At 44.9% G+C, this 26,877-nt stretch overlaps 1 protein-coding gene across 1 annotated transcript; it reads left to right on the top strand.

Annotated features, from left to right (window-relative positions):
- The first annotated feature begins 1,469 nt into the window (after window positions 1–1,469).
- On the top strand, window positions 1,470–25,698 carry LOC138786662 (zinc finger protein 84-like). Its single transcript, XM_069963639.1, has 13 exons — window positions 1,470–1,929; window positions 2,001–2,135; window positions 2,712–2,870; window positions 2,962–3,239; window positions 3,341–3,416; window positions 4,197–4,317; window positions 4,709–5,402; window positions 7,538–7,682; window positions 22,944–23,174; window positions 23,268–23,391; window positions 23,478–23,545; window positions 23,642–23,918; window positions 24,329–25,698. The coding sequence occupies exons 2-13, from the start codon at window positions 2,058–2,060 to the stop codon at window positions 25,669–25,671; spliced, it is 3,594 nt and encodes a 1,197-aa protein (XP_069819740.1). The 5' UTR covers window positions 1,470–1,929; window positions 2,001–2,057; the 3' UTR covers window positions 25,672–25,698.
- The last annotated feature ends 1,179 nt before the right edge of the window (window positions 25,699–26,877 follow it).

Below are 26,877 nucleotides of genomic sequence, written 5' to 3'. Positions count from 1 at the left end.
ATGTTCATTACACATATATACAGCTCAGCTACATGTACATTACACACATACAGCTCAGCTACATGTACATTACACACATATATACAGCTCAGCTACATGTACATTACACATATACAGCTCAGCTACATGTACATTACACACATATACAGCTCAGCTACATGTACATTACACACATATACAGCTCAGCTACATGTACATTACACATATACAGCTCAGCTACATGTACATTACACATATACAGCTCAGCTACATGTACATTACACACATACAGCTCAGCTACATGTACATTACACACATACAGCACAGCTACATGTACATTACACACACATACAGCTCAGCTACATGTACATTACACACATATACAGCTCAGCTACATGTACATTACACATATACAGCTCAGCTACATGTATATTACACACATATACAGCTCAGCTACATGTACATTACACACATACAGCACAGCTACATGTACATTACACACACATACAGCTCAGCTACATGTACATTACACACATATACAGCTCAGCTACATGTACATTACACACATACAGCTCAGCTACATGTACATTACACATATACAGCTCAGCTATATGTACATTACACATATATACAGCTCAGCTACATGTACATTACACACATACAGCTCAGCTACATGTACATTACACATATACAGCTCAGCTATATGTACATTACACATATATACAGCTCAGCTACATGTACATTACACATATACAGCTCAGCTACATGTACATTACACACATACAGCTCAGCTACATGTACATTACACACATATACAGCTCAGCTACATGTACATTACACATATACAGCTCAGCTACATGTACATTACACACATATACAGCTCAGCTACATGTACATTACACACATACAGCTCAGCTACATGTACATCACACACATATACAGCTCAGCTACATGTACATTACACACATACAGCTCAGCTACATGTACATTACACACAGGGCTCTGCTGCAGGCATATATAACACACACACATCACACACACAGCTCTGCTGCATACACATCACTTCAGCTCATCCAGCACAGCAGAGTCCTGCATACACTGAGCAGCAGCCCCTGATCATGTGACTACTCCTCCATGTGACTGATCACATGACTGTGACATCATCACAGGTCCTGTACAACAAGACAGCCACTGCTGAGGTATGGGGGAGGGGGATGTTAATTGATAGATATTTATAAAGCTATGTAAATCAGAAATTATCTATGTTGCCCATAGCGACCAATCAGAGTGCAGCTTTCATTTCTATATTTTGCTTCAGATCAGAAAGCTGCGCAGTGATTGGTTGCTATGGGAGACAGTTTGCTATATCTGCGGCTCTGTCTGGATTCCTGGGGCAGATCTATGTATAAGGACCTGGGGATGAGATTACTGACGGCCGCTCCTGAGGGGAGAAGGAGAGAGAAGTGTGCGGCCGCGCTCCTCTCCCTGCTCTGTGTCTGTGAGTGAAGCGGCCCCATAGACTTACATTATGTGCCCATCCTGGTCATGTGACACAAAGCCCGCGCTTCTCCCGACTCATCTCCTGACCACTCACACTGATATGTCTCTATGAGGGTGACCATACGCTGCCCATTATCTCTTATATAACGCTGCTCTTACATAGAAAACAAGAAACATCTTGTTCTCGCCTCACAACGCCCCCCGGGGTTCTCCTGCGGGGTCTTCGGGTCTCCCCCTCAACGCTCCAGATGCTACTTCCAAGACTGAATCATCTCGGCAGTGACAGCCGGCTCAACCAATCACTGACTGATCTTACAGTATAACGATGATGGCGTATACACAGGATCAGTCATCAGCATCTGATCGGCAGGGATGTGGCTCCGGCACCTACACATAGAGCAGATAAAAGTGGTGGAGCCGGGTTACTGCACCACAATAATCCAGCACCAGGTTATTATCTACTCACATATTGTCCTTCACTGTCTGCACTTATTGTATTATCTCATCTTCTTTCCAATTAGGTTTTTACACACAGGATTCTCTGCTGATATAGAAAAATAATATCCTGACTGACCAGGATGGAGCGAGACAGAAACACGATGGTGGAGACTATAATATCACTCACCCTAGAGATACTCTTCCTGCTTACTGGAGAGGTGAGGGATTCTGGGAGTGATGTCATCATGACATCATTCTTATCTATGGAATAACAGATGGATAGGACTGGAGAGGTGAGGGATTCTGGGAGTGATGTCATCATGACATCATTATCTATGGAATAACAGAAGGATAGGACTGGGGAGGTGAGGGATTCTGGGAGTGATGTCATCATGACATCATTCTTATCTATGGAATAACAGATGGATAGGACTGGAGAGGTGAGGGATTCTGGGAGTGATGTCATCATGACATCATTCTTATCTATGGAATAACAGATGGATAGGACTGGAGAGGTGAGGGATTCTGGGAGTGATGTCATCATGACATCATTCTTATCTATGGAATAACAGATGGATAGGACTGGAGAGGTGAGGGATTCTGGGAGTGATGTCATCATGACATCATTCTTATCTATGGAATAACAGATGGATAGGACTGGAGAGGTGAGGGATTCTGGGAGTGATGTCATCATGACATCATTCTTATCTATGGAATAACAGATGGATAGGACTGGAGAGGTGAGGGATTCTGGGAATGGATGGAGTGATAGTAATGTGTCTCTCCATACACAGGATTACACAGTAGTGAAGAAGTCCTCTAGTGGGCGCTGTGGGGCCCCTGTGTGTGAAGGATGGGGAAGAACCCTGAGCCCAATCCCGGGGTCTCCACCTCACTACGAAGAGAAGATCCTAGAAGTCACCAACAAGATGGTGGAGCTGCTGAGTGGAGAGGTGAGACTGTGGCTGCTGGGAATGCTGGGACATTATACAGTAACACCACTGGAGGGGTGGGGGGGATGACTGTGTGACCATTGTGTGTCAGGTTCCTATAAGGTGTCAGGACGTGGCGGTCTATTTCTCCATGGAGGAGTGGGAGTATGTAGAAGGACACAAGGATCAGTACAAGGATGTGATGCTGGAGGATCAGCAGCCCCTCCCATCAGCAGGTAATAGACAGGACTATATACACACCTCCTCTCTGTATTATCTGGATGGAAAGAATGAATTCAGTCTCTGTATGTGTTCCCTCCAGTCAGATCCAGTAAGAGAACAGCACCAGAGAGATGTCCCCGTCCTCTTCTCCCACAGGATCAGGATCAGGTAGATGGAGATGTTCCCTATGATGTGTAGATGTGCGGCTCTTGCTCTCAGTCTCGATTTATCCCACACTTTTATATGATGATACTTGTGGAATGAAGAAGGTGGAGATGGCGAATAAAGCTGAATCCAATACTGAGAAACTTCTCCCAGTTTCTCAGGATTGGATCCAGCTTTTCCGTGATACCCGGGGTGGAGCGGAGCAGCACTGACAGGCAGCCGACTTTATGAGCGGAATGCTGATCAAATGAAGTGCTTCGCTTAGTTTAGATGAGCGATTTTCTCATCTCTATTCCCATCTCTACCGCTTTGTAGGGTTAATCTGAGGATACTGAACTCACTACCCAGATACATCTTGCTCTCACCCACCATCAAGACTTTTACCTCACAAGCAGGGTCCTCTCTCCCTATGTAATCCCTCGCGGGCAGGGTCCTCTCTCCCTATGTAATCCCTCACGGGCAGAGTCCTCTCTCCCTATGTAAGCTCTCGCGGGCAGGGTCCTCTGTCGCTATGTAGGTCCTCGTAGGCAGGGTCCTCTCTCTATGTAAGCCCTCGCAGGCAGGGTCCTCTCCCTATGTAAGGTCTCATGGGCAGGGTCCTCTGTTGCTATGTAGGTCCTCTCCCTATGTAATCCTGTGCAGGCAGGGTTGTTTCTTCCCACCTCACGGACAGGGTCCTGTAGCTCTGTGTAAGTCCTCCCAGGCAGGCACATCGAATATGAACCTTTGCACATCTATTTCCTCCAGTGCCTGCAGAGATATAGAGCAATGTGATACAGGATAGAAATGTCTCTCAGCCACCAATACTGGATTATACAGACTGTGACCAATCTGCAGCCACACAACAACCTATTCACTATAGTAGTGACTATATGAGTTATATGGAGCTCTGATAACTCCTCCTGTCATCTTATTTTTTATCCTTATACTTATTTATTATCTTTTCTGTGACTTTTATAGCTTATTACTTGGCATGATAATCTCAACGATTTAAATGCCATAAATGTAATAGTAAAAGAAGAGACAGATGTGAGCAGTGATGAGCAGTATAAGGAGGACATCACTACAGGTAACCGCCCAGGTGAGTAGTGACCAGTAAATGCAGAGAACACTCACACATTCTCCTCAGTCACCGGCTGTAACTATTCTGTGTGGAATATTATCAGCTCTGTGTCCTGTCAGTCTTCCACCTTCTAGAATATGTGACATGCAGGTGTATGGGCTCCTTACTCTCATCCTACAATAAGGGTATAAAACAGTAAAGCATTTTAGTCCTGAGATCACAGGGAAGCAATGTCCGACAACCGATATGCTGTACTGTAGATATACACAGTGGGACACTGAGGTAGGAAGGTGGGAATGTTCCATATCATCTTATTCACTTCAGGATCTTACACAAAGAAGACTAGCTATAATATACGACACCTTTATACGGTTATTATTAATAACAAACACTGCTTTATTCCTGTCAGATGACTGTACCTGGAGATCAGAGGAACATCACATATCTCCAGATGTTACAGAAGATGGTCAGATCACAGAAGATACATATGAAGAACATTCTATTACCCCAGATATACCCCCAGCCCCTCACAGCACAGATCTCTCATCTGTTCCTTCTATACCAGTCCTATATTCTGATTTACGTCAGTCTGTTAATCAGAGTTACGAGAAGCCATTTTCATGTTCGGAATGTGGGAAATGTTTTGTCCAGAAATCACATTTAGTTATCCACCAAAAAACTCATACAGGGGAAAAGCCATTTTCATGTTCAGAATGTGGGAAATGTTTTACTCAGAAAACACATCTTGTTGAACATCAAAAAACTCACACAGGAGAGAGGCCATTTTCATGTCTAGAATGTGGTAAATGTTTTAAACAGAAATGTTATTTAGTTATCCATCAAAGAACTCACACAGGCGAGAAGCCATTTTTATGTTCAGAATGCGAGAAATGTTTTGCTCAAAGGTCACATCTTGTTGAACATCGAAGAACTCACACAGGGGAGAAGCCATTTTTATGTCCAGAATGTGGGAGATATTTTGCTTCTAAAACAAACCTAACTAAACATCTAAAAGTTCACATAAAGAAGAGAAACAATTACAGACCAATAAATGTTTGCAATGAACCACGAATATATATAAAAACCTTGTATAAGGCGCCTATGTATTAACCATGTGCATTGGAGATTTATTGTTAATAAACATTTATTAATAAAGGGGAACTCCAGTACAAGAAATTTGTATGTAAATCACCCCAAGATATATAACTTTCTAATATAATTATCACGGATCTGCGATCAAAGATGATTTCAGGGGACATTAAATCTTATGCATGTATTCATATGATCCGGTCCGTGATCGGCCTCCGGCAAGGCATGGCCCAACCACAACCCCGCCTGGTGTGTCACAGAACCTTTTTTTTTTTACGATGTGACACATTCAGCTCTACTACATCTGGGGGGATTAAGGGAGACACAGTCACCTCTGCTGTGCCTGAAGTTGGAACATGTGGGGTTATGTAATAAAAACAGAAAAAACGGTCACTGAGTGCTCACTGATTGGTGTGATGTCAGTGGTCGGAGGGGTCACTGATGACATCATTAAAGGGAACCAATCACGCCGAATATGCCCCTAATGATAAGGAAACGTGCTGGTACATCACTCAGCACGCTTCCCAAACATCCCCCTGTACCCTCTCTGTGCCCTCCTTGATTACACCATAATCATACTTTTCCGAAGTCCTGCGCTGTATGGTAATTAGCTCTAAGTAGTCACAGTGGGCTGAACTACTGGGTCCTGGGCGTAGCTAGGCAGGGTCCTGGGCGGTTTTGAGCGCTGTAATCACGCCCAGAGGGGCGTGATTCAAAGACCTGCACTCCTTTTATTTATTAATTTTATTATTTCTTTATTTCTTATTGCAGCCATATCCAAGCTCACTGCTAATTACCCTGTGTAATTAGCAGTGAGCTTGGTTGGGTGTGACAACAGGTGGAACCTTGGTGGCGGCTCTGCAACTCGGCAGCCTCACACATGTACCATGCCATGTTACGTGTGTCCTCTGCCATCCTTTCACCAGTACCTTCTACCTTCCTTGGATGTTGTAGCCAGGATTTGAAGGCAGGATTGACCATGACCAGGTCTTTTTAATAAAATCCGGGGCCTCTTAAGAAGACTGTATTTTATTACCCTGTGTAATTACCAGTGAGCTTAGTTGTGTGTGACAACGGGTGGAACCTGGTGGAGGCTCTGCAACTCGGCAGCCTCACACATGTACCATGCCTGGCCCACGTCTTCAACCTAGTGTTGGTGCGGTTCCTTAAAACCTACCTCAATTTGGCTGACTTGCTCACCAAGGTGCACCGCATCTGTGCGCATTTCCGCATGTCAACCAGGTAAAGTTAGCCCAACTGCTACAGTCAAATTCAAACTCAAAACAGAGGTTGGGGGAAAAGTGGTGAGTCACATGATGCAGGGAATGTTACCCCAACTGCTACAGTCAAATTCAAAGTCGAAACAGCGGTGGGGGAAAAGTGGGGAGTCACATGATACAGGGAATGTTACCCCAACTGCTACAGTCAAATTCAAAGTCGAAACGGTGGGGGGAGAAGTGGGGAGTCACATTATGCAGGGCATGTTACCCCAACTGCTACAGTGTGCCGGAACCACACCTTTTGCAGTCTATTGTGTCCACGGGCGGTTAGCTACTGCAGGAACTGTGCACCCTCCCCAATGCACTGAGATTCAAGACAATAACAAGGTGAGCTGATTTCAACCCTTCCTATGTTGTTAGTCATATTCAAAGTCGAAACAGCGGTGGGGGGAGAAGGGGGGAGTCACATGATGCAGGGAATGTTACCCTAACTGCTACAGTCAAATTCAAAGTCAAATTTAATTTAGCATCCTTGTCCATTTCAAACCATATTATCTGTGGATGTCATCTTACTGGTGTCCTCCACCTTCTACCTTTTTTAGATGTTATAGTAGTTTTGAAGGCAGGATTGACCAAATCTTTTAAATAAAATTCCAGGGCCTCTTAAGAAGACTGTATTGTTAATCTTCGTCCCTACCTCCAAAAATATGCCTCTTACTCACAACTGCATAAGGGTGTAAGGCTAAATCTAGACATAATCCAGCTATTTTAGTTTTAGGCGCAGCAGCACTGCCGTGGGTAAGCGCCAACAGGTGCTCAAACTGCTGAACAGCACCTTCTACCTTCCTTTGATGTTTTAGCTGTTTTGAAGGCAGGATTGACCAGGCCTTTCACCAGTAGCTTCTATCCTTCCTCGGATGTTGTTGTAGCCTTTTTGAAGGCAGGATTGACCAGGCCTTTCAACCGTACCTTCTACCTTCCTTGACAGTTTATGCTGTTTTGAAGGCAGGATTGACCAGGCCTTTCACCAGTAGCTTCTATCCTTCCTTGGATGTTGTTGTAGCTTTTTTTAAGGCAAGATTGACCAGGCCTTTCAACAGTACCTTATACCTTTCTTGGATGTTGTAGCCTTTTTGAAGGGAAGATTGACCAGGCCTTACACCAGTACCGTCTACCTTCCTTGGATGTTGTAGCCTTTTTGAAGGCAGGATTAATAGACAGGCTACCGCACTTGCCCTCTCTTAGAGACTCTTTAAAGGATTGAAAGTGACCCCCCTCCGAACCACCGCGGTCCCGGGTGCCGCATGTAGCCAGGGGCCATGGCTGCATCTGAAGACTTACTGCAGCTGTTCCCTGGTGGTCTAGTGGGGAGATCGCCCCCCCCCCCCCCCCCCGTGACGTTGCCACGGAGTAGCGTTCTCCGTGTCTGATGCCAGACGAGGTCTGCACCGTAATGGCGCTGATCCCGGCTCGGCATTCTATTGCTTTTGGCTGCAGCAGCCAAAAGCAATAGAACACTGATCTCATCGATGTATGTTATATATCCAGGGGCGGGCTGGGCCAGGGGAAAGGGGGGCATATGCCCCCCGGGCCGGTCTTCCCCCAGTTGTCAGGGCCGCATGGCTGCTGACAGCTGGTTGGAGTCCTCATTGCCTCCCCTGATTACAGCCCCGGCCCTCTTCAGTCATATTTACCTGTGGCTGTGCTGTGGATCCGGTCTGTGCTGGAAGCGGCCCCTAAAGCCCCGCCCCCATGCCGGTAAGCCGTGCCCCCTGTATGACCACTATGCTTTTAACTAAGCCTATGAGGCTTATGGTGAAAAGCAAACTGCTGTACGCAGTATCTTCCTCCGGCCACCAGAGGTCGCTCTCTCCTCCCAGCTGGTTCTCCTGCAACTGGGCTAGAAGAGCCTGAAGACCGAGAAGATGGTGTCTGCAGGAAGCCAGGTACCTACACAGCAGGACATCTACACAGCAGGCCATAGGGCAGGGGTAGGGAACCAAGGCCCTCCAGCTGTTGCAAAACTACTACTCCCATCATACCTGGGCAGCCATATGCTGTCCATGCATGATGGGAGTTGTAGTTTTGCAACAGCTGAAGAGCCAAGGTTCCCCATCCCTGACATATGGGATACATATATACAGGAGACCTACACAGGAGGATACATATATACAGGAGACCTACACAGGAGGATACATATATACAGGAGGAGACATACAGAGGAGTATATAGAGGATACATATATACAGGAGGAGACATACAGAGGAGTATATAAAGGATACATATATACAGGAGGATACATATATACAGGGGTACATAGAGGATACATATATACAGGAGGAGACATACAGAGAAGTATATAAAGGACACATATATACAGGAGGATACATATATACAGGGGTACATTGAGGATACATATATACAGGAGGAGACATACAGAGAAGTATATACAGGAGGATACATATATACAGGGGTACATTGAGGATACATATATACAGGAGGATACATATATACAGGGGTACATAGAGGATACATATATACAGGAGGAGACATACAGAGAAGTATATAAAGGACACATATATACAGGAGGAGACATACAGAGGAGTATATAGAGGATACATATATACAGGGGTACATAGAGGAGACATATATACAGGGGTACATAGAGGAGACATATATACAAGAGGAGACATACAGAGGAGTTAGGGCTGGGTGAGTAATCAAATTAGGGGAACTTGTGTGCCAGGGTGAGAGGAAGAGGAGGAGGGCTGTGTGAACTCCTGCCCCAATCACCCCCAGCTGCCCCAGTCCCCCTAGAGTCACCCCCAGTCTGCCTCAGTGCCCCTCAGTCACACCCAGTCTACCCCAGTCCCCCTCAGTCACCCCCAGTCTGCCCCAGTTCCTCTCAGTCACCCCCAGTCTTCCCCATTTCCCCTCCGTCATCCCCAGTCTCTCAGTCACCCCCAGTCTACCCCAGTCCCCCTCAGTCTTCCCCATTTCCCCTCCCCCTTCAGTCAACTCCAACTGTCCCAGTCCCCCTTCAGTCAACCCCAGTTTGCCCCATACACCCCCAGCTCTCCCAGTCACCCCAGCTGCCCGTTTCCCCCAGTCTGCCCCAGTGACCCCTCAGCTATACCTGTATTACTACTACACCCCTCATCTTTACCTGTACTACTACAGCCCACATCTGTGCCTGTACTACTAATCCCCCTCATCTGTACTACTAAAATATGTGTCTGTCAGATTCTGTGGAGAGAAGCATTGCCAGGAGAAGTCTTCATACATAATGTTCGGGCCAGATGGAGAAGAAAATAAAAGGAAAGTGACCTACTCTCATCTGATGTCCCTTTTTCCTCCCAGCAAAAGTTGGGAGGTATGCATATATACAGGAGTACATAGAGAAGATATATATATACAAAAGTATATAGCTGATACATATATACAGGTGTAAATAGAGGATACATCATATATATATATATATATATATATATATATATATATAGCCTCTATGTACTCCTGTATATATGCATCCTCTATGTACTGCTGTATATATGTCTCCTCTATGTACTCCTGTATATATGCATCTACTCCTGTATATGTCTCCTCCTGTATATATGTCCCCTCTATGTACTGCTGTGTATGTCTACTCCTGTACATATGTATCCTCTATTTACTGCCGTGTATGTCTACTCCTGTATATATGTATCCTCTATGTACTGCTGTGTATGTCTCCTCCTGTATATATGTATCCTCTATGTACTGCTGTATATATGTATCCTCTATGTACTGCTGTATATATGTATCCTCTATGTGCTGCTGTTTATGTCTCCTCCTGTATATATGTATCCCCTATGTACTGCTGTATATATGTATCCTCTATGTACTGCTGTGTAGGTCTACTCCTACACAGCATGATATATATAGTTACACTGATCCAAATTTTCCTGCATTGCATATTTCCTCGTGAATATATATATATATATATATATATATATATATATATATATATATATATATACACACACACACACACACACGAGGAGACCTACACAGCAGTACATAGAGGATACATATATACAGGAGGAGACATACACAGAAGTACATAGAGAATACATATATACAGGAGGAGACATACACAGCAGTACATAGAGGATACATATATACAGAAATAGACAAACACGGCAGTACATAGAGGATACATATATACAGGAGTAGACATACACAGCAGTACATAGAGGGGACATATATACAGGAGGAGACATATACAGGAGTACATAGTGGATACATATAAGTATGTGTGTTTGTTGTTTTATTATTATTTTTACTAATGGGGGGTGCACACACGAGGGGGGGTGTTCTAAAAAGAGGAATGCCTATACCCACAGGACCACAGCAGTGATATAAACTATTGTAAAAGAGGTCACTCAGCTTTTCCACCATCTTATACTCAGTATGATGGAGGTCACCCAGCTTTCCCACCATCTTATACTCAGTATAATGGCGGTCACCCAGCTTTCCCACCATCTTATACTCAGTATAATGGCGGTCACCCAGCTTTCCTACCATCTTATACTCAGTATGATGGAGGTCACCCAGCTTTCCCACCATCTTATACTCAGTATGATGGAGGTCACCCAGCTTTCTCACCATCCTATACTCAGTATATGGAGGTCATCCAGCTTTCACAGCATCTTATACTCAGTATGAGGGAGGTCACCCAGCTTTCCAGCATCTTATACTCAGTATGATGGAGGTCACCCAGCTTTCCCAGAATCTTATAGTCAGTAGGATGGAGGTCACCCAGCTTTCCACCATCTTATACTCAGTATGATGTGGTCACCCAGCTTTCCACCATCTTATACTCAGTATGATAGAGGTCACCCAGCTTTCCAGCATATTATACTCAGTATGATGGAGGTCACCCAGCTTTCCACCATCTTATACTCAGTAGGATGGAGGTCACCCAGCTTTCCCAGCATCTTATACTCAGTATGAAGGAGGTCACCCAGCTTTCCCAGCACCTTATACTCAGTATAATGGAGGTCACCCAGCTTTCTCACCATCCTATACTCAGTATATGGAGGTCATCCAGCTTTCACAGCATCTTATACTCAGTATGAGGGAGGTCACCCAGCTTTCCAGCATCTTATACTCAGTATGATGGAGGTCACCCAGCTTTCCCAGAATCTTATAGTCAGTAGGATGGAGGTCACCCAGCTTTCCCACCATCTTATACTCAGTATGATGGAGGTCACCCAGCTTTCCCAGCATCTTATACTCAGTATGATGGAGGTCACCCAGCTTTGCCAGCATCTTATACTCAGTATGATGGAGGTCACCCAGCTTTCCCAGCATCTTATACTCAGTATGATGGAGATCACCCACCTTTCCAGCATCTTATACTCAGTATGATAGAGGTCACCCAGCATTCCTATCATCTGTCTATGAGTACGTTCCTTGTCATCGCTGAAGCGCCCCATAGACTTATACAGAAAAGTGACTTCTGATCCCTTCACAGGGCACAGTAGGATATTTGGTCACAAATGACGAAGATGTTAAAGGTAAGGGCCAGAGTGGTCCTTAAAGGATGGGCCGCCAGCCTGCTACTTATGGGCCAGTGCTGTGTGCTTGCCCCCCGGGCTAAAATTTGCCAGCCAGCCCCTGTATATATCCTATACAGCGTAGATCTCTATGAGAGCTCAGTGTGCATATACTAGAAGTCCCCCAGGGGGGCTTCTAGTATATGTATGAAAAAAAAAAAAGTGTTATTATTAATAAAAAGCCCCCTCCCCTAATAAAAGTCAGAATCACCCCCCTTTTCCCTTGTTATAAATAAAAATAAATAAATAAACAAACATGTTTGGTATCGCCGCGTGCGTAATCGCCTGAACTATTAATTTATCACATTCCTGATCTCGCATCCCAAGCTGCAAAATTGCGCATTTTTGGTCGCATCAAATCCAGAAAAATTGTAATAAAAAGCGATCAAAAAGTCGCATATGCGCAAGGTATTGATAGAAAGAACAGATCATGGCACAAAAAATGACACCTCACATGGCCCCATAGACCAAAGGATAAAAGTGCTATAAGCCTCGGAATGGAGCAATTTTAAGGAACATATATTTGTTAACAATGGTTTGAATTTTTTACAGGCCATCAGATAAAAGAAAAGTTATACATGTTACATATCGTTTTAATCGTACCAACTTGAGGAACATACATAACATGTCAGTTTTTCCATAGGACACATTGCGTAAAAATGAATCCCCCCCCCAAACAAAAAGTGCGGTGTTTTTTTCCAACTTCACCTCGCATATAATTTTTTTCTAGTTTTGCAGCATATTTTATGCAAAAATTCAGCCTGTCATTGCAAAGTACAATTAGTGACGCAAAAAATTAGGGCTCATGTGGGTCTGTAGGTGTAAAATGCAACTGCTATGGCCTTTTAAGCACAAGGAGGAAAAAACAAAAACGCAAAAATGAAAATTAGCCCGGTCCAGAAAGGGTTAAGAAGACTGTATTGTTATTCTTTGTCCCTACCTCCAAAGATATGCCTGTCACACACAACTGCATAAGGGTGTGAGGCTAAATCTAGCCATAATGCCATATTTTTATTGGATGATTGTATTGTCCATCTTGGTCTGGGTCTGTGGTGTCAGGCTGTTTTTGGGTGGTCCATATGCTTCTGGTGTTTGAATGGTTCCGAGTGTTCTCACCGGCATGCTGTCAGGCTAAATTTTGGGTTGGTTCAAATGCCACCTCTGCTTTAATGGAACTCTGTGTCCTCACCGACATGCTGTGTCAGGCCTAATTTTTGGGAGGCTCACTTGATACCTCACTTTTAATGGTTCCCTGTGTCCTCACCGCTATGCTGTGTAAGGCTAAATTTTGAGGTTGTTCATATGCTACCTCTCTTTTAATGGTTCCCTGTGTCCTCACCGCCATGCTGTGTCAGGCTAAGTTTTTGGGTGGAACATATGCTACCTGTGTTTTAATGGTTCCCTGTGTTCTCACTGCCATGCTGTGTCAGGCTGAGTATTGAAAATGTATTGCCGAGCCGGGATAAGTGTCAGTGCGATGCTGGGGCCCGGCCAAAAGAACGGATCTCTCCCCCCCCCCCCCGCCTTCACGATACGACCACTAGACACCAGGGACACTGGGAGCAGAGCACTTAAATGCAGCTATCAGGTTTGACAGCTGCAGTTAAATGCTTAATTACCCAGCACAGCGACAGGACCTGCGGCAGCTAATAGAGGTGCTCCCCGACTGCAGATAACAGCCAGGAGCACCGGCGCTCACAGCGCGGTCCCGGAGGGACCTCTCTCTGAACTCCCCTAGCGTCGCCATGACTTACGAAGTACGTCATGGGGTGCTATGGGGTAAAAAAAGGAAATAGGTAGATAAGCTGATATTTTAACTGAATGCGATAAATAAATTATCACATTCATTTTTTTTTTAAATTTTCATCTCGGCATCTCGAGTGGCAGAGTACCTTACTTTTTTTTTTTTTTACAGGCACATTTTTTTCTGTGTTACATTACATTTTGGACTGTTCACCAGGATACTTCTTTAAATCTTTGACCTCCAAATAAAGAAAATGTTCCTGCAATCTCAGGCAGACTTAGGTCGGTCTGGGGAAATGTTTCAATAAATGTTGTAGTAGCTGCTTTAAGAGGGTTTCTAGGTAGCCAATCTTTATAATTCCGACCGAGGTACCGATTTAGTATATATTTTTTTCTTTGACATCTTATAGGCTCCCCACAATGGTACTTCCATTTTATACGCTCCCCACAATGGTATTTCCATCTAATGGGCCTCTATCAACCTTAGGTACATTCAATAAAACTGTGGAATCCACCCACATGTCTTTAAATTTCTTCAAAGAAACTCCTTTCCTTATTTTTCATCTTTTCAGGTATTTTGCAGCATTTTCCTTCCATCTTTAACGCTCTCCGCCTTTCGGTATAAATAATATAAAAATGAACAGCGCTCCATAGTGTAGAAATCAGGCAGAAGGGCATCGGGAAAAAGAGAAAATGGAGATTCTCACCTGAAGGTGTTGTGCAAATACAAGGCACAAAACTCGACCTCAGCCGGTATATGAACCGCAGCCGCTCCCAGGCAACCACAACGCGAAAGTAACAGCAACAGAATCCTCCACTCCACAACTGGGTCCAATGGGCACAGGTCCAGGTAAAAAAGAAAGGCACTTGACACTTGAGAAAGGGATCGGTGCAATCCTGAAACACGTTGTGTCATTTTTTAATACATTTTTAGTACTTTATTTTGCCTTTCTTTTTTACCTGTACCTGCGCCCTTTGGACCCAGTCGTGGAATGGAGGATCCTGTTGCTGTTTCGGCATAAATAGCACTGAATTTTCAACCCGTGTCATACGGTATTGCCACATATATATCGCATGGGCCAGATTTTTTTTACAAACGTCACACGAATGGGCTCCAGCAGATTCCGTTCCGCAAACAACGCAACATACTTTACTGTCATTGCCAGCCGCTTACCCTTCGGAGGCAAGTAACGCTACAGACGATTGGACCAATAGGGTAATCAATGCTCCTACAACTCATTTATTTCATCATTTACCTGAAAGGGGTCAGGGATTTGATCAAATCCGACTTTCTTCAGGGAAATGATGGAACGGTGTGGTCATTGCGTCATTTCCCGGGATTTGATCAAATCCCTGGATTCCATCATTTCCATTCTGTGGTTAGCACTGTAGCCTTGCAGCCCTGGGGTCAAATCCCACCAAGGGCAACATCCCACCTGCGGGTACTCCGGTTTCCTCCCACACCCAAAAAACATACAGATAGGTAAAGTGCTGCAGAATCTGTGTGCGCTATACAAATAAAAGCATTATTATTATTATTATTATTATTATTATTATTACGGCATGTAAATTACACATATACAGCTCTATAGTAAACATTCAGCCCAGCTCCTTGTACCATTACACACATACAGCTCAGCTACATGTACATTACACACATACAGCTCTACTATGTACACATACAGCTCAGCTACATGTACATTACACACATACAGCTCAGCTACATGTACATTACACACATATACAGCTCAGCTACATGTACATTACACATATACAGCTCAGCTACATGTACATTACACATATACAGCTCAGCTACATGTACATTACACACATATACAGCTCAGCTACATGTACATTACACACATACAGCTCAGCTACATGTACATTACACATATATACAGCTCAGCTACATGTACATTACACATATATACAGCTCAGCTACATGTACATTACACACATACAGCTCAGCTACATGTACATTACACACATACAGCACAGCTACATGTACATTACACATATATACAGCTCAGCTACATGTACATTACACATATATACAGCTCAGCTACATGTACATTACACACATACAGCTCAGCTACATGTACATTACACACATACAGCACAGCTACATGTACATTACACATATACAGCTCAGCTACATGTACATTACACACATACAGCTCAGCTACATGTACATTACACATATACAGCTCAGCTACATGTACATTACACACAGGGCTCTGCTGCAGGCATATATAACACACACATACACAGCTCTGCTCCACACACATCACACACACACAGCTCTGCTGCACACACATCACTTCAGCTCATCCAGCACAGTAGAGTCCTGCATACACTGAGCAGCAGCCCCTGATCATGTGACTCCTCCTCCATGTGACTGATCACATGACTGTGACATCATGGCAGGTCCTGGAAGCACAGGGGAAGCACACGGCTCCTGTACAGCTCTGCAGCTGGAGGTACAGTATATATATATATATATATATATATATATATATATATATATATATAATGGTATGCCGGGCTATATATATATACATATATATATATATATATATATATATATATGGAGTTTCCGCTTTCTGTATCTCTCAGTTGATGTCTCTCTATTATTGTGGGATGTGATTTATTTTCAGGGATTATTGACTTTTAACATGTCATAGAAACATAAAAAATTTTACATTGGTCGGGGTCTTAGTGCTCAGACCTGGACCGATCATGAGAACGAACTAAGTGCGGTCCTCTCCTGTCTCTGTGTCACATGATGAGTCAGGCTTCTAATGGATGTCTATGTCATGCCTCCCAACTTTTGCAAAGAGGGACATGTGCGCCGCGGTCCCCATAGCCACGCCCCCATAGCGACCCTCCATAGCCACGCCCCCATAGTGACCCTCCATAGCCACGCCCCCATAGAGACCCTCCATAGCCACGCCCCCATAGCGACCCTCCATAGCCATGCCCCTACAATCACCACATGCTACTGACTGAATAGTGCCCTATACAGTATCCAATCCCCCAAAAAATGCCCCATTATAGTGCCCCACATAGTATCCAATCCCCCCATATAGTGCCCCACATAGTATCCAATCCCCATATAGTGCCCCACATAGTATCCAATCCCCCATATAGTGCCCCACATAGTAGCCAATCCCCCACATAGTGCCCCACATAGTAGCCAACAGGGCCGCCGATAGGGCAGTACAACCAGTACTGCCGTATGGGGCCCGGACCCTAAGAGACATGGGGGGGGGCCCGCCGTCCGCTACGCTAGGGGGGCCCGCACGGCCCCCCTTGCCACCTGTTTTTGAGCATCCCGAGAAGCTGCGGCCGCGCAGCTTCTCGGGATGCACTGATCGCTTTGATGTTCCGCCCGCACAGTGAGCGGGCGGAACATTAAAGCAATGAGAATACAGGAGCAGGACCTGTCAGCGTCCTCCTCCTGTATTCTCTCCCATAGGCTGCCGGCACTTCATACCAGCAGCCTATGGGAGGCCGGGCCGTGACCTCTCCGGCAGGCGTGATCATGTGACGTCATCACGCCTGCCGGAAGTCCCGTACCTGCGGCTCGCAAGATGGAGCCCGAAGAGGAGGAAGAGCTGCTGCCTGCAGCCACACCACGCGGATTAGGTGAGTAGGATGTTTGTTTTTTTAGGGGCACCTCTGGGGGCATTATTAGTATATGGGGGCATTATTAGTGTATGGGGGCATCTCTGGGGGCATTATTAGTGTATGGGGGCACCTCTGGGGGCATTATTAGTGTATGGGGGCACCTCTGGGGGCATTATTAGTATATGGGGGCACCTCTGGGGGCATTATTATCTCATGGGGGCACCTCTGGGGGCATTATTAGTATATGGGGGCACCTCTGGGGGCATTATTAGTATATGGGGGCACCTCTGGGGGCATTATTAGCTCATGGGGGCACCTCTGGGGGCATTATTAGTGTATGGGGGCACCACTGGGGGCATTATTAGTATATGGGGGCACCTCTGGGGGCATTATTAGTATATGGGGGCACCTCTGGGGCATTATTAGTTCATGGGGGCACCTCTGGGGGCATTATTAGCTCATGGGGGTACCTCTAGGGGCATTATTAGCTCATGGGGGCACAGCAGGGAATCCTACATACAGGGGGCACAGCAGGGAATCCTACATACAGGGGGCACAGCAGGGGATCCTACATACAGGGGGCAAAGCAGGGAATCCTACATACAGGGGACACAGCAGGGGATCCTACATACAGGGGGCACAGCAGGGGATCCTACATACAGGGGGCACAGCAGGGGATCCTACATACAGGGGGCACAGCAGGGGATCCTACATACAGGGGACACAGCAGGGAATCCTACATACAGGGGGCACAGCAGGGGATCCTACATACAGGGGGCACCCCACACAGCGCAGTTACTTTGGGAGCCTACAGGAGGGAAAAAGGGAAGGAAGTTGCTAGAAATGTGCGGAGCCTAAATTGTTTGTCTCGCAGGTTCTAAGGGGATGAAACGTATCTGGAAGGAATCATCCTGGAGGTCTGGGCCGGATGGAGAGGAAAAGGGAAAGTGACGCCTCAGATCAAAGAAGACGTCACCTGTGAGTCCCTGTATGACACTTTTCTTATTTTGTAGAACATCATTTAGTAGGGGCGCCCCGAGGTGACAGCTACTACATTATCTGTACTCAGAGATATCACTGTGTTATCTGTGGTGTTACATAGGACTGCAGGTGACAGCTACTACATTATCTGTACTCAGAGATATCACTGTGTTATCTGTGGTGTTACATGGGACTGCAGGTGACTACTACATTATCTGTACTCAGAGATATCACTGTGTTATCTGTGGTGTTACATAGGACTGCAGGTGACAGCTACTACATTATCTGTACTCAGAGATATCACTGTGTTATCTGTGGTGTTACATGGGACTGCAGGTGACTACTACATTATCTGTACTCAGAGATATCACTGTGTTATCTGTACTGTTACATAGGACTGCAGGTGACAGCTACTACATTATCTGTACTCAGACATATCACTGTGTTATCTGTGCTATTACATAGGACTGCAGGTGACTACTACATTATCTGTACTCAGAGGGATATCACTGTGTTATCTGTGCTGTTACATAGGACTGCAGGTGACATCTACATTATCTGTACTCAGAGGGATATCACTGTGTTACCTGTGCTGTTACATAGGACTGCAGGTGACTACTACATTATCTGTACTCAGAGGGATATCACTGTGTTATCTGTGCTGTTACATAGGACTGCAGGTGACATCTACATTATCTGTACTCAGAGGGATATCACTGTGTTACCTGTGCTGTTACATAGGACTGCAGGTGACTACTACATTATCTGTACTGTTACATAGGACTGCAGGTGACATTTACTACATGATCTATACTCAGAGATATCACTGTGTTATCTGTGCTGTTACATAGGACTGCAGGTGAAATCTACTACATTATCTGTACTCAGAGATACCACTGTGTTATGTGGTGTTACATAGGACTGCAGGTGATATCAGGTGATTTCTCCAGGTTGCAGAAGTTCAAACTTTATTGTGCCCTGGTGTGCTGGTGTCTGTATACATGTGTGCTGGTGTCTGTATGTGTGTATACATGTGTGCTGGTGTCTGTATACATGTGTGCTGGTGTCTGTGTGTGAGATCAATTCTAGAGAACTGGCTCATATATCCCATTTTCCCCAGTGGCTTAAAATGTAACCTCTGTTATACAGTTATAAAATTGTAGAACCTAAATGTGAACAAGGTGCAATTCAGATAGACACTTGCTTGTATAGCTGTCTCTTGTGCTCTGTATGCAGTGCATTATATTCACCCCTGCAACGTACAATTTATAGCGTGTCTACAAGCCCAGCGGGGCTCATTATGATGGAGACTACAACTTATACAAGAGTGGGGTAGGGGTTCCCCTGTATTCAGAATGCTGTTGAGTGCTCGGCAATGCCCCGTCTGGGATTATTGAATTTCGAGGGTCTATGCAGAGCAGGATAAAGACACCTCTGCTGCACAAACAGGATCTCCTAGAAAGCGTTCTCACCGCCATGTATTCGCTATCACTGGCTTGGGTGAGCTAAACTAGTCTGCCTGGGGGGGGGGGGGGATTTGTATATGCTCACTAACATGGAACAGCCTCATTATATTAGCCTTATCAACATATTCTATGTTAGTGAGCATACCGGGGGGGGGGGGGGGGGGGGGGATATTGGTGAACATATACAAATCAAACAGCCCCCCAGCCCCTCGAAATTCAATAACCCCAAACGGGGCATTGCCTAGTACTCAACAGCATTCTGAATACAGGGGAACCCCTACCCCACTCTTGTATAAGTTTTAGTCTCCATCATAATGAGCCCGCTGGGCTTGTAGACACGCTATATATTGTACGTTGCAAGGGTGAGTATAATGCACTGCATACAGAGCACAAGAGGCAGCTATACAAGTAAGTGTCTGTATGGTGACATTTAAATTGCACCTTGTTCACATTTAGTTTCTACAATATTATAACTGTATAACAGAGGTTACATTTTAAGCCACTGGGGAAAATGGGGAATATGAGCCAGTTCTCTAGAATTGATCGGAACCAAATTATACCTCCCAGCAAGGCGTGGGGCGAACACACAATTTTTTTTTTATTAATGTGGGGGGCCCAGACACTTTGGTTGTATGGGGCCCCGAAATTCCTGATGGCGGCCCTGGTAGCCAATCCCCATATAGTGCCCCACATAGTAGCCTATCCCTCCATATAGTGCCCCACATAGTAGCCAATGCCCCCATATAGTGCGCCACATAGTAGCCAATGCCCCCATATAGTGCCCCACATAGTAGCCAATGCCCCATATAGTGCCCCACATAGTAGCCAATGCCCCCATATAGCGCCCCACATAGTAGCCAATCCCCATATAGTGTCCCACATAGTAGCCAATCCCCATATAGTGTCCCACATAGTAGCCATTCTCCATATAGTGCCCCACATAGTAGCCAATCCCCCCATATAGTGCCCCACATAGTATCCAATGCCCCCATATAGTGCCCCACATAGTATCCAATGCCCCCATATAGCGCCCCACATAGTAGCCAATCCCTCCATATAGTGCCCCACATAGTAGCCAATCCCCCACATAGTAGCCAATCCCCTACATAGTAGCCAATCCCTCCATATATGCCCCACATAGTAGCCAATCCCTCCATATATGCCTCACATAGTAGCCAATCCCTCCATATATGCCCCACATAGTAGCCAATCCCCCATATAGTGCCCCACAAAGTAGCCAATCCCCCATATAGTGCCCCACATAGTAGCCAATCCCCCATATAGTGCCCCACAAAGTAGCCAATCCCCCATATAGCGCCCTACATAGTAGCCAATCCCCCCATATAGTGCCCACATAGTAGCCAATCCTCCCATTTGTGTGGCCCCACCAAAAAAAACAATAAACCAGTAACTCACCTGTCCGCCGGTCCCAGCAGCTCCTCTCCCGGCAGAGCACGCATTCCCGTCATCCTCCGGGGCGGGCAGCGGGGTATACAGTCACTGACTGTGCCGGAAGTAATTCATGACAGAGGCTGCAGGTCACTTCCGGCACAGTCAGTGTCTGTATACCCCGCTGCCCGCCCCGGAGGATGACGTGAGTGCGCGGCCTGCCGGGAGAGGAGCTGCTGGGACCGGAGGACAGGTGAGTTACTGGTTTATTGTTTTTTTTGGTGGGGCCACATATAATGCAGGACACTGGGTGCCGTGCCGGGACCGCGGGACAGCACCCCGAAAACGGGACTGTCCCGCGGAATCCGGGACAGTTGGGAGGTATGGTCTATGTAGCCCGAACCTTCTTTTCTGCCACACAGCGGGGAGGGGGCTGCGGTCCTCCCCCTTGTTCTCATGATTGGTACGGTATACATTATACAGGTGAGTACAGGGTGGGGAGTAGTAGGGATCAGCCAAGAAGGGTCCGTCCTGACCGGCATATGCGGCAAAGAAAAAACAATGTGCTGTCAGTACAAATTCAGCTTTCAGATATTCAGGACCCTGATATAATGTAATCTCTGAGATATATGATTAGTTTCTCCATATAATCTCCTGTAACTCTGTATTGTTTTTGTTTTTACATGGAATTTTGTGGCATTTTTATATTGTCTCTTATTCCTTCCGTTCAGCGTCCTACAATGTTGCATCATGTTTTATCCTTCCTGACCGACCCATCAACCATGGAGAGAGACAGAGACAAGATGGCCGAGAGGATAATAACCCTCACCCTACACATACTCTTCCTGCTTACTGGGGAGGTGAGGGATTCTGGGAGTGATGTCATCATGACATCATTCTTATCTATGGAATAACAGATGGATAGGACTGGAGAGGTGAGGGATTCTGGGAGTGATGTCATCATGACATCATTCTTATCTATGGAATAACAGATGGATAGGACTGGAGAGGTGAGGGATTCTGGGAGTGATGTCATCATGACATCATTCTTATCTATGGAATAACAGATGGATAGGACTGGGGAGGTGAGGGATTCTGGGAGTGATGTCATCATGACATCATTCTTATCTATGGAATAACAGATGGATAGGACTGGAGAGGTGAGGGATTCTGGGAGTGATGTCATCATGACATCATTCTTATCTATGGAATAACAGATGGATAGGACTGGAGAGGTGAGGGATTCTGGGAGTGATGTCATCATGACATCATTCTTATCTATGGAATAACAGATGGATAGGACTGGGGAGGTGAGGGATTCTGGGAGTGATGTCATCATGACATCATTCTTATCTATGGAATAACAGATGGATAGGACTGGGGAGGTGAGGGATTCTGGGAGTGATGTCATCATGACCTCATTCTTATCTATGGAATAACAGATGGATAGGACTGGAGAGGTGAGGGATTCTGGGAGTGATGTCATCATGACATCATTCTTATCTATGGAATAACAGATGGATAGGACTGGAGAGGTGAGGGATTCTGGGAATGGATGGAGTGATAGTAATGTGTCTCTCCATACACAGGATTACACAGTAGTGAAGAAGTCCTCTAGTGGGCGCTGTGGGGCCCCTGGGTGTGAAGGATGGGGAAGAACCCTGAGCCCAATCCCGGGGCCCCTGATACATGAGGAAATGGAGGAAGAGAAGATCCTAGAAGTCACCAACAAGATGGTGGAGCTGCTGAGTGGAGAGGTGAGACTGTGGCTGCTGGGAATGCTGGGACATTATACAGTAACACCACTGGAGGGGTGGGGGGGATGACTGTGTGATCATTGTGTGTGTCAGGTTCCTATAAGGTGTCAGGACGTGGCGGTCTATTTCTCCATGGAGGAGTGGGAGTATGTAGAAGGACACAAGGATCAGTACAAGGATGTGATGCTGGAGGATCAGCAGCCCCTCCCATCAGCAGGTAATAGACAGGACTATATACACACCTCCTCTCTGTATTATCTGGATGGAAAGAATGAATTCAGTCTCTGTATGTGTTCCCTCCAGTCAGATCCAGTAAGAGAACAGCACCAGAGAGATGTCCCCGTCCTCTTCTCCCACAGGATCAGGATCAGGTAGATGGAGATGTTCCCTATGATCTGTACATCCCACCTGACTTCTCCTCCTGTCTGATGACTTTTACAATATTTCTCTCACATTTTATAAATCAGGGGGAAGATGGGAACAGTATTAATGCTCCAGAGACAGATGATGGCAGTGATGAGCAGTATAAGGAGGACATCACTACAGGGAAGAATCTAAACTCTATTAATGTTATAGACATAATAGTAAAGGAAGAAACAGATGTGAGCAGTGATGAGCAGTATAAGGAGAACATTCCTATGGGCAAATATCTGGATTATATTAATGCAACAGACATGAAGGGACAAGAAAAAGAAGAGCCAGATGTGAGCAGTGATGAGCAGTATAAGGAGGACATCACTACAGGTAACCGCCCAGATGAGTAGTGACCAGTAAATGCAGAGAACAGTCACACATTCTCCTCAGTCACCGGCTGTAACTATTCTGTGGGGAATATTATCAGCTCTGTGTCCTGTCAGTCTTCCACCTTCTAGAATATGTGACATGCAGGTGTATGGGCTCCTTACTCTCATCCTACAATAAGGGTATAAAACAGTAAATCATCTTAGTCCTGAGATCGCAGGGAAGCAATGTCCGACAACCGATGTGCTGTACTGCAGATATACACAGTGGGACACTGCGGTAGGAAGGTGGGAATGTTCCATGATATCTTATTCACTTATAGTGTTAAACTTCAGTATCTTACCAAAAATAAACTTACTATAATATATGACATATTTTTAAGAGTATTAACAAAATCTGATTCTTCTTGGCAGGTGAGTGTCCCCGGAGATCAGAGGGACATCAGATATCTCCAGATATTACAGCAGATGGTCAGATCACACAAGATACATATGAGGAACATTCTATTACCCCAGATATACCCCCAGCCCCTCACAGCAAACATCTGGCATCATATCCTGTTATACAAGTCCTGCCTCATTCACTGCACACTGCCAAGCAAAAAAATAGTGAGAAGTCATTTTTATGTCCACAATATGGAAAAGGTTTTACTTGGAAAAAACATCTTGTTGATCATCAAAGAACTCACACAGGGGAGAAGCCATTTTCATGTACAGAATGTGAAAGAAGTTTTACTAAGAAATCCAATCTTGTTAAACATCAAAGAACTCACACAGGAGAGAAGCCATTTCTGTGTTCAGAGTGTGGGAAATGTTTTAGTATGAAATCAAATCTCGTTCAACATCAGATAATACACACAGGGGAAAAGCCATTTTCATGTACAGAATGTGGAAAATGTTTTACTCAGAAGTCACATCTTGTTAAACATCAAAAGACTCACATAGCGGAAAAACCAACTTTATGTCCAGATGACGGAAAATGTTTTACTCAGAAATCAAGTCTGGGTGAACATAAAAAAATTCACATGGGTGAGAAGTTATTTTCATGTCCAGAATATGGGAAAGGTCTTACTTGGAAAACATATCTTGTTGAACATGAAAGAACTCTCACTGGACAGAAGTCAAGTTCAGACTTTGTAAAATGTTTTCCTGTGAAATCAGTTCTTGCTAAGCACCTGAGAATTCCTACAGAAAATACATTTTCATGCCAAGAATGTAGTAAATGTTTTACTCGGAAATTGAATCTTTCTCTACATCAGAGAACTCACACAGGAGAAAAGCCATTTTCATGTTCAGAATGTAAGAAATCTTTTACTCATAAATCATATCTTGTTAATCATCAAAGAACACACTCAGGAGAGAAGCCATTTTCATGTAAAGAATGTGAAAGAAGTTTTACTAAGAAATCCAATCTTGTTAAACATCAAAGATCTCACACAGGAGAGAAGCCATTTCTGTGTTCAGAGTGTGGGAAATGTTTTAGTATGAAATCAAATCTTGTTCAACATCAGATAATACACACAGGGGAAAGGCCATTTTCATGTACAGAATGTGGGAAATGTTTTACTCAGAAATCACATCTTACTAAACATCAAAAGACTCACACAGCGGAAAAGCCATTTTCATGTACAGAATGTGGGAAATGTTTTACTCAGAAATCGCATCTTGTTAAACATCAAAAGACTCACACAGCGGAAAAGCCATTTTTATGTTTAGATGAAGGAAAATGTTTTTACTCGGAAAGCAGATCTTATTAAACATCAAAAACCTCACACATGGGAGAAGCCATTTGTATGTCAAAATGTTCACATAGAGCATAATCCTATATAAAGTAATATATTATGTTTGCATATATATATATATATATATATATATATATATATATATATATATACACACACACACACACACACACACACACAGTGCCCTGGAGCAGGTGTTCCACTGTTGTTTATGGCATGTGTAGGTCGTTATTGCCAATCCCAGATCTGAGTACCTCACATTTGTCCCTAGCCTAGAGTTTTGTATATCCTTAGGTGCCATGCCCAATTGGATAGAGCCTGACAGTAATTTATGGTGCGGTGTTGCTAGTTGGGGAAGATTAGTTCCAGAGAGTTGTCAGAGTCGCCGATTAGTGAAGTGTGTTTCTGCTGCAGTAACTTCCAGGGCCTCTCCTAGGGGCCACAACCCACGTATTGAGACTTTATGTCAGAGATTATTCCTTTTCCTCAATTGTCTTTTATCCTAGCCATGTCCAGTTAGTAACGCTGCTGTTAGCCAAGGAAAACTTGAACCCTATCCACAGTGGGTGGCTTCTTTTCCTCCTGACAGCAGTTATTTAAGAGTAACTAAAGCCAAAAATTCTGCTGCAAGTGCTATCCCATGGCTAGCTTTAATCACTAGGTGGGGCCTGCGTTCCTGGATCTGTATCACTCTGTGCCCATGGAGAGCAATAGGCAGAAGTTCATACCCGTAGTTGCAGGTACTTCTTCTACTAAGCCCCTACAGCTGAGGATCTGACTGTCTGGATAGGACCCATTTCTCTCGCTTCCCTGCAGGCAATCCACTATTACTAACCACAGTGATTTATTAAGTTCCAAGTCTTATAAACAGTATACCTGCATGTGGCAGTGAAGTACCCCGCTTACTACAAGGAATCTCAGTCAGTGTCTCCAAACTATCTGTATTACATCTTTATTCAAGAGACATTATTCTCAACGTCAGTGTATTCTAGAACATTGCCTCCTGGGAAATCAAATATGCAAAAGAACACTGCAGAGACACCATCACATGTCTTAACGTCAGCGAACTAGCCAGACCTTCCCTCCGGGAAGGAACAACCAAGCCAAAGGCTTTCTCCAGTCAAGGAAACCACCTCAGCAAGGTATCCATCCACAAACAGCTGTCTGTGGATGGATACCTTGCTGAGGTGGTTTCCTTGACTGGAGAACGCCTTTGGCTTG

This window comes from Dendropsophus ebraccatus, chromosome 3 (genome assembly GCF_027789765.1).
Source record: "Dendropsophus ebraccatus isolate aDenEbr1 chromosome 3, aDenEbr1.pat, whole genome shotgun sequence".
Taxonomy (NCBI): domain Eukaryota; kingdom Metazoa; phylum Chordata; class Amphibia; order Anura; family Hylidae; genus Dendropsophus; species Dendropsophus ebraccatus.
Note: the sequence above shows the minus strand (reverse complement) of the source record. Positions and strands in the feature narration are given on the sequence as shown.